This window comes from Ylistrum balloti, unplaced genomic scaffold (genome assembly GCF_031769215.1).
Source record: "Ylistrum balloti isolate Yb309-2 unplaced genomic scaffold, AGI_CSIRO_Ybal_v1 Utg371706, whole genome shotgun sequence".
NCBI lineage: Eukaryota > Metazoa > Mollusca > Bivalvia > Pectinida > Pectinidae > Ylistrum > Ylistrum balloti.
The window spans coordinates 86,009-100,635 of record NW_026782859.1 but is presented as its reverse complement, the minus strand read 5'-3'; the positions used below and the strand labels follow the sequence as shown (position 1 = coordinate 100,635).

At 35.8% G+C, this 14,627-nt stretch overlaps 1 protein-coding gene across 1 annotated transcript; it reads right to left on the bottom strand.

Moving 5' to 3' along the window:
• Positions 1–503: 503 nt before the first annotated feature.
• On the bottom strand, positions 504–13,367 carry LOC132563387 (mediator of RNA polymerase II transcription subunit 27-A-like). Its single transcript, XM_060228150.1, has 8 exons — positions 13,189–13,367; positions 10,823–10,961; positions 10,281–10,411; positions 9,944–10,037; positions 8,882–8,989; positions 6,825–6,866; positions 5,058–5,135; positions 504–4,114 (listed from the first exon to the last, which is right to left on the bottom strand). Exons 1-8 carry the CDS (start codon positions 13,365–13,367, stop codon positions 3,977–3,979), a joined length of 909 nt encoding a protein of 302 aa, XP_060084133.1. The 3' UTR covers positions 504–3,976.
• Positions 13,368–14,627: the final 1,260 nt, after the last annotated feature.

Here is a 14,627-nt window from a genome sequence, read left to right as displayed (position 1 = left end):
ACAAGGTCATTTATTTTCACAAACTTTGTTTATTTTTGTAGTGGCCATTATCAAACCTTTTTTTTCTTTTACGATATTTTTTAGTTGGGAACTTCAACTTATTTTCCATTTCTGGGGTGAATGTCCATTTTGTCTTCATACGATCATTCAGAACTTCCTCTATGATTTCAGTATTTAATGAAGCAAGAACTCTATATATACAAGTATTCCATGTAGTTCATATAATTTGGAAACCTATAACATGTATTTGGATTAGTATAATTTTCACATAAAAGAGGTCAGAAGTATCAGAGGATTAAAGATGTAGTCCTGTTTTCTTCCCTAATGTCCTTCTTTCAATTGTATAACAATACAATATGCCATGGGTGGCAGTGACCACTTTACACATCACACCAGCGATTTTGACAATAAAATTTGCTTCTTTTCATTTGCAGATGATGATCTTCATGTTCTTGAATATTATCTACAGATACACTGCTGCTGCCAGAACAAAACAACACATATTTTGTTGTTTATCTTTTCTTTATTTAGTTTTCATTGCATTCATTTATAGTCTACAAACACTCACTTTTACACCTGTATGATTCAAAACACTTTCTTACACACATACAGCTACAGTCACTTATTAGAAAATATACTATTTTCTTTCAGCTCATTCCAACATCACAGTGAACAAATGTGACATTCACACTTCTGAGTAAACAGATGTGACATTCACACTTCAGAGTAAACACATGTGACATTCACACTTCTGAGTAAACAGATGTGACATTTACACTTCAGAGTAAACACATGTGACGTTCACACTTCTGAGTAAACAGATGTGACATTCACACTTCAGAGTAAACACATGTGACATTCACACTTCAGAGTAAACACATGTGACATTCACACTTCAGAGTAAACACATGTGACATTCACACTTCAGAGTAAACAAATGTGACATTCACACTTCAGAGTAAACACATGTGACATTCACACTTCAGAGTAAACACATGTGACATTCACAATTCAGAGTAAGCACATGTGACATTCACACTTCAGAGTAAACAGATGTGACATTCACACTTCTGAGTAAACACATATGACATTCACACTTCAGAGTAAACAGATGTGACATTCACACTTCAGAGTAAACAGATGAGACATTCACACTTCTGAGTAAACAGATGTGACATTCACACTTCAGAGTAAACACATGTGACATTCACACTTCTGAGTAAACACATGTGACATTCACACTTCAGAGTAAACACATGTGACATTCACACTTCAGAGTAAACAGATGTGACATTCACACTTCAGAGTAAACACATGTGACATTCACACTTCAGAGTAAACAGATGTGACATTCAAACTTCAGAGTAAACACATGTGACATTCAAACTTCAGAGTAAACACATGTGACATTCACACTTCAGAGTAAACACATGTGACGTTCACACTTCAGAGTAAACAGATGTGACATTCACACTTCAGAGTAAATAGATGTGACGTTCACACTTCAGAGTAAACACATGTGACATTCACTCTTCAGAGTAAACAGATGTGACATTCACACTTCAGAGTAAACAGATGTGACATTCAGTCTATTCACAAAGAAGCCTATCTTTAAACTTTTCCAGGGCAAAGAGAATCCTTCTATTACAATTGTGGTAACACACAACACCCTTAAACCTTTGTGCACACATTGTGTGTACACATGCACTCTACAGTATCGAGTGTACAACTGTGCAACAGGATCACACATTTTGTGTGGTTTGGTAAACATTGTTGACTTATATTATGGATTGGAAATTAAACAGAAAATTTGTGAAGTTATGACTAAACAGTGATCACAGGAATATCAAAATTGATCGGTGATTAAAAAAGTAATTTTCAATTTGACAGTTTTTGAAATAACACTGGACCTGCTTTAGTTAGTCTTATCATATAGAGTTTCACACCTCAGAATGTGCCGAGTAGTGGTGCCTCGGGCAACAAAATTTACACAGGTATATACTAGACATGTCCAGATTCGTACCGGCTTGGTTGCTCATGTAACAAACACAAAATATAAGATTTACCTGAGTATATACTTTTTGTTACATTAAGGCTGGTCACATGTAGCACTTTGTAAACAAAACACTTTAAATTACGAGTGAACATCGAACTTCTCAGTCTGTATCTGATACATCTACAAACTGTATCCTACAGTTATCTATATGTCATTTCTAAATTAACCACAATAAAATCCCAGACAGTTAATCACATAAGTATATGGGATATTCTACCTACAGTATCAAAGACAGAAGCTGGGTCAAAGGCTTTTTCCTTTTTGTGATCATACTAGCAAAAGCCACTGAGTGCACCCATGTGGGATAGACCTTTACTAGAATTCATGCCACATCCTAAGGCCGAGAGGAGATTTTTATTTTCTAACAACAGTGTAATGTCACCATTGCCAGGAAAAGAGATAACAACATATAAATAGGAATGAGATGGTTCATGGTACTTCTACAACACCTTCACATCAGATGTACAGCAAAACACTTCCTTAGTACTTCTACAACACCTTCACATCAGATGTACAGCAAAACACTTCCTTAGTATTTCTACAACACCTTCACATCAGATGTACAGCAAAACACTTCCTTAGTACTTCTACAACACCTTCACATCAGATGTACAACAAAACACTTCCTTAGTACTTCTACAACACCTTCACATCAGATGTACAACAAAACACTTCCTTAGTACTTCTACAACACCTTCACATCAGATGTACAGCAAAACACTTCCTTAGTACTTCTACAACACCTTCACATCAGATGTACAGCAAAACACTTTCATGGTACCTCTACAACACCTTCACATCAGATGTACAGCAAAACACTTCCTTAGTACTTCTACAACACCTTCACATCAGATGTACAGTAAAACACTTCCTTAGTACTTCTACAACACTTTCACATCAGATGTACAACAAAACACTTCCTTAGTACTTCTACAACACCTTCACATCAGATGTACAACAAAACACTTCCTTAGTACTTCTACAACACCTTCACATCAGATGTACAACAAAACACTTCCTTAGTACTTCTACAACACCTTCACATCAGATGTACAGCAAAACACTTCCTTAGTACTTCTACAACACCTTCACATCAGATGTACAGCAAAACACTTCCTTAGTACTTCTACAACACCTTCACATCAGATGTACAGCAAAACACTTCCTTAGTACTTCTACAACACCTTCACATCGATGTACAGCAAAACACTTCCTTAGTACTTCTACAACACCTTCACATCAGATGTACAACAAAACACTTCCTTAGTACTTCTACAACACCTTCACATCAGATGTACAGCAAAACACTTTCTTAGTACTTCTACAACACCTTCACATCAGATGTACAGCAAAACACTTCCTTAGTACTTCTACAACACCTTCACATCGATGTACAGCAAAACACTTCCTTAGTACTTCTACAACACCTTCACATCAGATGTACAACAAAACACTTCCTTAGTACTTCTACAACACCTTCACATCAGATGTACAGCAAAACACTTCCTTAGTACTTCTACAACACCTTCACATCAGATGTACAGCAAAACACTTCCTTAGTACTTCTACAACACCTTCACATCAGATGTACAGCAAAACACTTTCATGGTACCTCTACAACACCTTCACATCAGATGTACAGCAAAACACTTTCATGGTATTTCTACAACACCTTCACATCAGATGTACATCAAAACACATCTTAGTTGTTGCCCAGTGGAAAACAGCCATAGCCTTTAGCTGTAAAATGCGCTTGTTGTAGTCACTCTTATAAACATTGATTACATTGATTTTGTTATTCTGCATGTATTTTCAACAATGTCAACTGAACCTTAGTATTTCACACTAGTGACTGATTCCATTCTCCCGTTAAAAACACAAGTTTGATATTGTCTTGCATTGCTGAATTCATGAGTCCTGCTATGTCTGCCGACAACCATCATGCTGGGGTGTGGCTGTGCGAAGTTCCCTCCACACTGGAGGAAAGGCCCCCTGAAGGTGTTTTCCACATTTTTGACAAGGTGCAGAGAATAGAGTCTTATAACTGTTAAACCAGAGCTGTAAAGCAAATAAAAAAGTCAATCACATATCTACTTATTACATGCAAAGAAGGTTGATATCATGTTGTCAATTATGAATAGTCACCTAACTTTCATAAAACTTCTAAATTCTTGTTATTTTCTCAATCCTTAAAGTTTCAATCTGTTTCCTAACAAATTCTGTACTTCTGTTCATAATTAACCTAAAAGTAAATTGACTGAGTCTTTTAACATGTATCGAAGTACTCTGTGTTACTGTTAGTTGACTAATACCTGCCCACCTGACTCCATTAATATTGAACAGTTAACACCTTGTAACTGTACAAAGGGAGATATAAGATTATGTTCTGGTGTTTTTATTTCTTTATATTGGAGGTAACATTAAGTTGTATTAAAAAATCAACTTATATGCAAGAATTATTTCACACATACAGTAGCTTGGTTACCGATGGAAGGGAGGTAACCATCGATTACTTAGTCAATACATTTTATCAAAGTACTATGTCTACATTTTCATACGTATATGATAAGGAAGCTTTCATTCATTCATGAATCATGTTGAAGTTTTTTTTCTTAAAATGATCAGAAACAATTATAACATAAATATTTAATTTATCAAATCTATAACATATTTCTGATCTCCTAAATATATATGTATAATTCTAATATTTCAGATACAGAAACAGCTATAGAAAGAAGTTAGGAATTCTGGCCCCACTTGTATAAAACATCTCAACTTGAGATTTCCTCAAGCCCAGATTTTCCTCAGCTAATATCTCCTTGAAAATATCTTGTATGAAAATTCCTCAAGGAATTTCTGGACATCCTAGCTGATGCCTTCCTCCTGTTCCTTGAGAAAATTTTATACAAGCCGTTTTTGAGGAGATATCAGCTGAGGAAAATCTCGACTTGAGGAAATCTCAAGTTGAGATGTTTTATACAAGTGGGGCCTGGTCTCTTACCAAGAAAGATCGAAGACTAAGGTCCGGCATCTGGGGATGACAGAAGTGCAGGGTGGCAGCAGTAACCATATCTGTCACCTGTTAATACAATTGTCATGTTGATAATTATACTTTGCAATCAATCAGAATAACATCATTGATTACATACATTCACATTGTCAGGTTATCAGACAGACCTAATGTTTACCTATTAATTTACTTAACTGGCTCAACATCCACTTACACAGCCTTCCAAGATAGTGAGTAGAATGGGAAAAGCAGCTGAGAGTAGATAGTGGAAAGAGGATGGAATAGAGGTGGAGTTGATTGTGTTGGTAATCCAGTGAGAGTAGATAGTAGAAAGAGGATGGAATAGAGGTGGAATTGATTGTGTTGGTAATCCAGAGAGAGTAGATAGTAGAAAGAGGATGGAATAGAGGTGGAGTTGATTGTGTTGGTAATCCAGTGAGAGTAGATAGTGGAAAGAGGATGGAATAGAGGTGGAGTTGATTGTGTTGGTAATCCAGTGAGAGTAGATAGTGGAAAGAGGATGGAATAGAGGTGGAGTTGATTGTGTTGGTAATCCAGTGAGAGTAGATAGTAGAAAGAGGATGGAATAGAGGTGGAGATGATTGTGTTTATAATCCTTTAACCAAACTATAATAGGGATTGATTTCATGACTTAATATTAACTCTGACTATAGGTAAGCAGTTAAAACTACATGAAGTCTGAGATAATTTGGTATAGACTGTATTTTCTAAATAAGAATGTTTGTTATATGAACCTGTCTAAATACTAACATATCCGTATTTCTGATTCAACAATGCCCACACTGATATGATCAATTCAACTCAGAAATGTGATATTCTCAAATGAGAACAACGTTACAACAAAATCAAAAAGTAATGGGTATCCAATTTCATATCACACAAGGAAATGGAACATTTAGTGATGAGATCATGGTATTAGTTGATAAGTAATATCAGACTTAGGCCAGTTGGCTAGTGAACTAAGAATTGTCAGTGTAAGGTACACTGTCAGCTAGTCATTCAAAACTGAAAAAAAAAACAACAATAAACCAAAAAACAAAGAAATTTGCCTTTACAGTGTTTTTTAACCAAATTTTAATAAAGTAATGTGGACACTGTTTAACATGTATCCTTTATAGGACAAAGTTGTGGTCACATGTATCCTTTATAGGACAAAGTCGAGGTCACATGTATCCTTCATAGGACAAAGTTGTGGTCACATGTATCCTTTATAGGACAAAGTCGTGGTCACATGTATCCTTTATAGGACAAAGTCGTGGTCACATGTGTCCTTCATAGCACAAAGTCATGGTCACATGTATCCTTTATAGGACAAAGTCTTGGTCACATGTATCCTTCATAGCACAAAGTTGTGGTCACATGTATCCTTTATAGGACAAAATAGTGGTCACATGTATCCTTTATAGGACAAAGTCGTGGTCACATGTATCCTTCATAGCACAAAGTCGTGGTCACATGTATCCTTTATAGGACAAAGTCGTGGTCACATGTATCCTTTATAGGACAAAATAGTGATCACATGTATCCTTTATAGGACAAAGTCATGGTCACATTTATCCTTCATAGCACAAAGTCGTGGTCACATGAATCCTTCATAGGACAAAATAGTGGTCACAAAACTGGAGAATCCAAATGCAAATGTATTCAAAACTTGATCTTTATAAAATCACAGAGTGCTGATGTTCTAAATTCTAACATTATGTAAAATGTACACCTCTACTGGAGTAAATGACTTACCTTGTTGAACACCTGATACCTGGAGCGTGACCACAGATCTACCTAAAAAATCAAACCAATTCATATTATCTACCAATGATATACTACAACTCCTTCTAAAACAAGTACTAATTGTAATGGGGACCATTACAAATGTCCCCCCAACGACCCCTTCTGCAGTCATGCCAAACATGGACTACACCATTTTGCTCCTAGTGCCACCTAATACATATATACCAATTTTCACAAAAAATCAGACAATATCTAAAATTTGGCCAAATTTAGACCACAGCTGAAAAATGGACTACGCCATTTTGTTCCTATAGTGCCACCTAATACATATATACCAGTTTTCACCAAAATCGTATAATATCTAAAATTTGGCCAAATTTAGACCACAGCTGACCGCTCAGATGACTGATCGATGGCCGAATGAAAAATGGACTATGCCATTTTGCTCCTAGTGCCACCTAATACATATATACCAATTTTTATGAAAGTCAGACAATATCTAAAATTTGGCCAAATTTTGACAACAGCTGACTGCTCAGATGACCGATCAATGGCCAAATGAAAAATGGACTATGCCATTTTGCTCCTAGTGCCACCTAATACATATATACCAATTTTCAAGAAAATCAGACAATATCTAAAATTTGGCCAAATTTAGACCACAGCTGACCGCTCAGATGACCGATCGATGGCCCAATGAAAAATGGACTATGCCATTTTGCTCCTAGTGCCACTTCATACATATATACCAATTTTCACGAAAATCAGACAATATCTAAAATTTGGCCAAATTTAGACCACAGCTGACCGCTCAGATGACCGATTGATGGCCCAATGAAAAATGGACTATGCCATTTTGCTCCTAGTGCCACCTAATACATATATACCAATTTTTATGAAAATCAGACAATATCTAAAATTTGGCCAAATTTAGACCACAGCTGACCGCTCAGATGACCGATTGATGGCCCAATGAAAAATGGACTATGCCATTTTGCTCCTAGTGCCACCTAATACATATATACCAATTTTCACAAAAAAAACAGACAATATCTAACATTTGGCCAAATTTAGACCACAGCTGACCGCTCAGATGACCGATTGGAAAAATTCAAGTGGCCTTAACTCCACCTCGCATGTATGAATTTGTGTGATAAATTTTGTTAAATTCCATGCAATAGTTTTTGAGAAACGTGTCGCAAACCGCGTCGGCGGAAGAAAGTGGAAGAAATAAGAATAATAAAAATAATAATTAGAAGAAACGGAGCAAACACAATATGTCCCCCCACTTCGTTTGGGGGACATAATAACAGGGAATGTAGTGATTTTATAATGGTGTACTAACCAATGTTCTTTACAAGCAACTGTAATGATAGCCAAACTGACAACAAATTGTTTTACTAGATAAAACACAGTATTAACCTTAAATACTAAATTCTAATATCTAAGAGAAATTTTAGCATAGCAGGGTTTCTTTCATATCATTTTCTGAAGATTTCAATAAAGTTGACAAAAAAATTATTATTACAATTGTTTCAGTTACATCTTTACATAGATGATATTAGTCACTGAATTGGTATCTCTGTGTCAAACAGAATATTGCTATCACATACTGCATTGTGATTATGTTGAAATATTATACAACAGGAGTAGGAGTTTATAGAACTTGTTCTACTTCCCCTATTGGACCCAGCCCCTCACGTCCCAAAAGGCAGAGATCCACCGTTTATACAAAATTGATTCCCTTAACCCAAACATGATTCACACCAAATAAGGAAAAAATCCCATCATTCCTACAGGCTATTCCTTCTGGCCAGGTGAGCTAAAAATGGGAGTAAATGGAGTATTTATATTCTAGTATCCAAGACAGGTTCAGATTTCAGAACATATGTCTTTGAATGTAAATCATAATTTTGATATTAAGTAACAAATCAAGATCTACTTTTTTTTATCTTAAATCTTTGACCCCAACATAAAATCTTCTTATTTTCATGATAATGATATTGTACAATGCAATCAATAACTATTAATTGTAACATTTTACAGTGTGGTTGTAATGGTTTTACCTTCCCATCTGTAGTGAGAAAATCCTCCGAGTATGCCTTTACAATGACAGATTCAATGAGCAGGCCACGCAGTACAATGAGAGCTCGCAAAGTGCGGGATAGGGCTATCTGTGGACATTGAAATAGATCTGATCATTTTTTATTAAAACCTTACACTTTTCCAAGGTTTTTTTTTATTTAGTTATCATTTAACTGTCATTAGTTTAGTTTTCTCTTTTACATAACCATCTCCTGTATTTAAACTGTATTTATTGTGGTAACACACAACACACAATATTGTGTGCATATCGGTGTGATAGTATCGCACGTTTTGTGCAGTTTGGTAAAAACAGTTAGCTTATATAATGACTTGTAAATTAAATGGAAACTTGTGTATTTATTACTTAATAGCCATCACAGGAACACAAAATTGATCTGTGATTATAAAAATAATTTTTAATTCGACAGTTTTCGAAATAACACTGGACCCTGCATTAATTTGTCTTATTGTAGATAGTTTCACACCTCAGAGAGGTGAGTGATGTGCTTCAGGATCTGTACCTGCTGGGTCAGCCATAAGTCAAACACAACACTGAAAATATACTTGAGTGTATTTTTTGTTTATCAAATGATAAAATTGAGGGTAATACAGAAGTAATGAAAATGAAATATTCCTTCTGATGGTATGAGATTTCAGACAATTCACTGACGAGACAAATGGAGCTGTCCATTTAATGTTAACATATATAACGTATATATAATAAGTATCTGTACACCAAAGCTGATCATGTGTGACTCTTTGTAAACAAAACACTTGAAAAATCAGTGTATCTAACTATTCAGTGTGTATCTGATATTTCTACAAGTGTCCAACCTATATATTAATGGCTTAATTAGGTAACATACTTAGTTGTACTCTTATAAATTTAGAAAATTTTGAAAAAATATTGTGCAATTCCACAACTGTAAGAATCATAACATTATGCTTTTAAATCAATACTTTCCACTTATTTAGGCTTCAACATTTATTTTCCATCACAACAATAAAGGATAAGATGAACTTGTAGCTTTTCCTTAATTTACCTGTAGCACTGCACAATTGCCCATTGGACGTGACAGGGTTATTGTCATGTCTGACCAGATCCTCTCTAGTGCACTGATACACTGATCCACACCTCTGAAATGATCAATCTCAGTAGGATAAGCCACCATCCAATCACATGGTATATACAAGGCACACATGAAATCACAATATCATGTCCATATTTCTTTAACAAAATTAGATGTTATATATATATAATTATATGTTGCAGCATATTCCTTTTCTTTATCTAGTATAATAACTCCTGATTTCATATAAAGTACCTTCCCATTATAAATGTAACATTTGTTTCAACATGTTGATAATGATAAGCCTTACGGAGGAGGAATAGCATGGGCATGTGGTGTCTTTCTCTGTCGTTTAATTGCCAAAGGTTGTCCTCCTTGGTGTGTACGTTTAAGCTGACTTGGGCTTAATATTGCACTGGCATAGTCTGCTAATTTATGAACCTGAAAGACATGACTGAGATATGATTAAAATATCCTACAATAGTATCAATAAGTGAATAAAATTCTCCAACAACAACAACAATGATAATAATAATAATATACATGTATATTACAGGAAAATAACAAATCAAACAATATCACTGTGCGAACTATAGGTTAAGAAAAGGTACAGTGTCTAATGTAGATTGATGTAGGCCACACCAAGTAATCTTTATAAATATAAATTATTTTCCCTGAATGTAACACAATAATTTACTGACTTGCATATGGATGTTGCATGATGCATAGTATTGGTTTTCTTCATATGAATAACATTGCTTAGAATTACTCATTTCTCTGTTAACTTACAGTTGGTTAGCCTTAATTATTAACACAAACTTTAAAGCAGATGATGTCACTTCATGACTTTACCTTATTTGTCCACTTGTGAGCATGGGTGATCTGTGAATAAATTGCTGTTTTATCATACACAGGATCAATACCTGGCAGAGCACTGTTTGGGGCGGTGATATTCACGCTGTTCAGGTTAGGGACAAGTTTTTCCAAGTCACTGTAAAAGAATGCAACTGGCCTGTGTATGCTTTTTATAAATTCTTTGTTTTAACCCAATACATATTAAAAACGTGTAGTAGTTAATTTCTTCAGTCTATTACAGTTCCCTAGAAATACTATCAATTTTTCCTTGCTTATGTCGACATCTTCTTTGAGACAAAGATTGTGTGTTGGGAGGTTACCTCTAGGGTTACAAACTGTCAACAAATTTAACCTAAACATGTTACAGTGTACAATACAAACAACATAGGTAACAATGTAAAACTTGATTTATAACTTAATCTTTTATATCCTCTATACATAGAAAGCTTATTTTCTCATAATTTTCTATTGACATTATGAATTATTTGATATCTTTACATCTACAGATTTTTTCTATTTCACTTTCAAGTTCAACGAAAAAAAAAAAAAAAAATCGGAACTGTCATCCCTAAACATAACTAATTTCTACTCTACTGGACAGAGATATCCACACTTCTGGAGAGGATACGATAACTCTATCTAACCACGGCAAAATGGCCTGTACGCGCAGGGCGTTTGAAATATTTTGAATCGAAATTAAACAAATTATACTCAAAAACCAAGTTTTTCTTTACAAACTATAATAAATTTTATCCCCTCCCACAGGGAAATGTGAGACCCTGGGGCCATGAAATTCACAATTTTGGTAAAACACCTTCAGATCCTTCCATTCATGAAGAGTATTTGATTCTACCATATCTGGGTTTTGAGAAGAAGATTTTTGAAGTTTAAGTCAATTTGACCCATTTTGGCCCCACCCATCAGCCCCTAGGGGACAGTCAGGATAAAAATGGGCATGCCATCAGTCCGTCACCCTTCACTCAAAATTCTAACCACATTTGAAATATTTCAAGTGGACAAATTGTGCTCAAAAAATCAACTTTTCATGTATAAACTATACTAAACTTTACCCCCTTCATTATAATGAATTTTGCAATGGCGTTCGATTAAGTACCACATTGTTGCCTTTTATACAAGCTAAAATTTCATGGCTTTCAGTCAAACATCCTTAATTAAATTGGATCTATTCCAATTAGTAGTGATAGATGGTGTCTCTTCTAATGGAGCCCATGTTACATCAGGTGTCCCCCAGTGCATGGTCCTTGGACATGTGCTATTCATTATTATTCCTGAATACAGCAAACTTAGGCTATTCGCTAACAATACCATTATCTATTATGAGGTCACAAGTAATTTGCTCTGTGATAAACTTCAACTAGATCTTGAAGGTGCTTTCTGAAAGGAAGCAGATTGGCTAATGGCTTTTCACCCTTATAAATGTACCTCATCGTCAGCCACTCACAAGAGAAATCTTATCAAATATAAATACACTTTACATGTGGGAATCAGTTTCATCTGCCATGTATCTGTGGATGACACTTTAGTCAAATCTCAAGTGGAACTTTCACAGTGACAACATGACATAAAGTGGTAACAAAGCCCTTGGTTTTTTTAATAGAAAACCTTAAAATTTAAACTGTCACTATCAAGGCAAAAGCTTACACAGCACTAGTCAAATTTGAGTATGGTACTTGCATGGTACCTCCAAACACATCACAATATGAACAAAATGGAATTGGTTCAACGATGGGCAGCTAGACCTGTATGGAATAACTATCATAATACATGCAGTGTGCCAGGAATGATAAAAAGTCTCTATTGGCCATTCAAAGCAGAATGTTGTCTAAAATCATGCCTTATTGTCCTGTCTCATTACTGTTACTACAACTGACATCTTCTTGACTATTGACAGTACAACCAAAAAATCAATCAAAATTCTAGACATGTATCTCCAATAAATTACATCTTCAAACAGTCCCTCTTTTCCATGTACTACTGTCCGATGGAAACCCCTCTCTGCGGCCATTGTAGACAGTGCTTCTGTAGATATCTTCAAAGATCAGCTGACTCTAGCTCAAACCTCTCCTACACTATGTTCTACCTCTTTACATACTTTTATGTCAAATCTTATAAAAGGTCCGGAGAAAGAGATAAAAGAAATTCAAGTTAAGGGGAGACAACCGCTATAAATAAACCAAGATATGAAATACATATTTCGTGAATAATTTTTCATTAAAGTCCACTTTAGGCCAAAATAGAGCACACAAATAATTTGAAGTATTACTTTAAAACCATACGGATGTAACATAGGCCTAAGTCAAGGAAGCTATTTGAAAGGAACATTTAACGGCTGAATGTTTTACCTGTAATTGTCATTTACATTCAATAACGCCTTTTGTAAATCATTAAGGGATGCTTTTTCATTTCCTTGGCTTATATGATACCCATCTGACAAATCGGAAAACACGCGTGTGACGCTTGTTCGTAGTTTTTGTGTTAAACATATCGCTTGAGTAAGCCTTTCCACCTCTGTGTCCGCCATTTTCTGTATTCTGGAACTCTTCAGTCTTCTAGAAATGGATAATCCCCGAAAGATTCCGAAAGAGTTAGGGTTGGCTATTTTTTGTAAACAAAAACAATGTAGGCCTCAGAACATATACATGTGAAATGAACATACTGCATGTCTATGTAAGTATGGAATGGCACAGTCAGTAGCAGAATTATACAATCAGTAGAAATTCGTGGTTTTTAAAAGTGCATCAACAGTGAGACATGGACGGGATAAATTTAGACATAATGAAATATTGGAGGGGCGTAACGTTAAAGGTAAAACTAAATCACATCGATCACACTCAGGCGTGATTGACTGTATGTTGCCTACATTTGTAGGTTAAATAGTATAAAATCATGCATGTCTACATATTCGTTTCTGATCATGTTATAATTAGCATAAATAATTAGCAGCTTAAAGCTGACCTAGAATCTAAATATAGTGCTTACGCGAGGACATCATTTAACAATAAGTTTTACCGTGACACATTCTTCAATTTGCAAGAGGGTATAATTTGCGACAATGTGTGGAGTTTCTAATTAAATGCATCTTGTGCTGCATTTATGGGTCAGGAGAAATAAGACAGAAAATTAATTGCAGCATGCGTGACTATGTTAAAAGCTCATTGATGTTGTATATTTTTAACTCAGCAGACAATCATTTGATTGTTGATATGAGTCTCAAATTCCTTTTAACTTGCATGCACACTGGTACTCTACTGTTTTACCCCATCATCATCAGATATTGGATATTCAAATCGCCCTGTGTCCATGGTCTGCCATGTGTACATCTGTCTGTCCATGGTCTGTCATCCGTTCATCTTTCCGTCCGTGGTCTGTCATCCGTCCACCTGCCTGTCCGTGGTTGGTCATCTGTCTGTCCATGGTCTGTCATCCATCCATATGTCTGTCCATGGTCTGTCATCTGTTCATCTGTCCATCCGTGGTCTGTCATCCGTCCATCTGTCTGTCCATGGTCTGTCATCTGTCCACCTGTCTGTCCGTGGTTGGTCATCTGTCTGTCCATGGTCTGTCATCTGTCTGTCCATGGTCTGTCATCTGTCTGTCCATGGTTTGTCATCCGTTCATCTGTCCGTTCGTGGTCTGTCATCCATCCATCTCTCTGTCCGTGGTCTGTCATCTGTCTGTCTGTGGTCTGTCATCCATCCATCTGTCTGTCCATGGTGTGTCATCCGTTCATCTGTCCGTCCGTGGTCTGTCATCCGTCCATTTGTCTGTCCATGGTCTGTCA

Coding starts and splice junctions, on each gene's coding strand:
- LOC132563387 (XM_060228150.1), bottom strand. CDS start 13,367: ATGGCGGACACAGAGGTGGAAAGGCTTACTCAAGCGATATGTTTAACA. Junction 10,412..10,822: donor CTCACAAGTGGACAAATAAG/GTAAAGTCATGA, acceptor CATGTCTTTCAG/GTTCATAAATTAGCAGACTA. Junction 5,136..6,824: donor GGTATCAGGTGTTCAACAAG/GTAAGTCATTTA, acceptor TTGTATTAACAG/GTGACAGATATGGTTACTGC.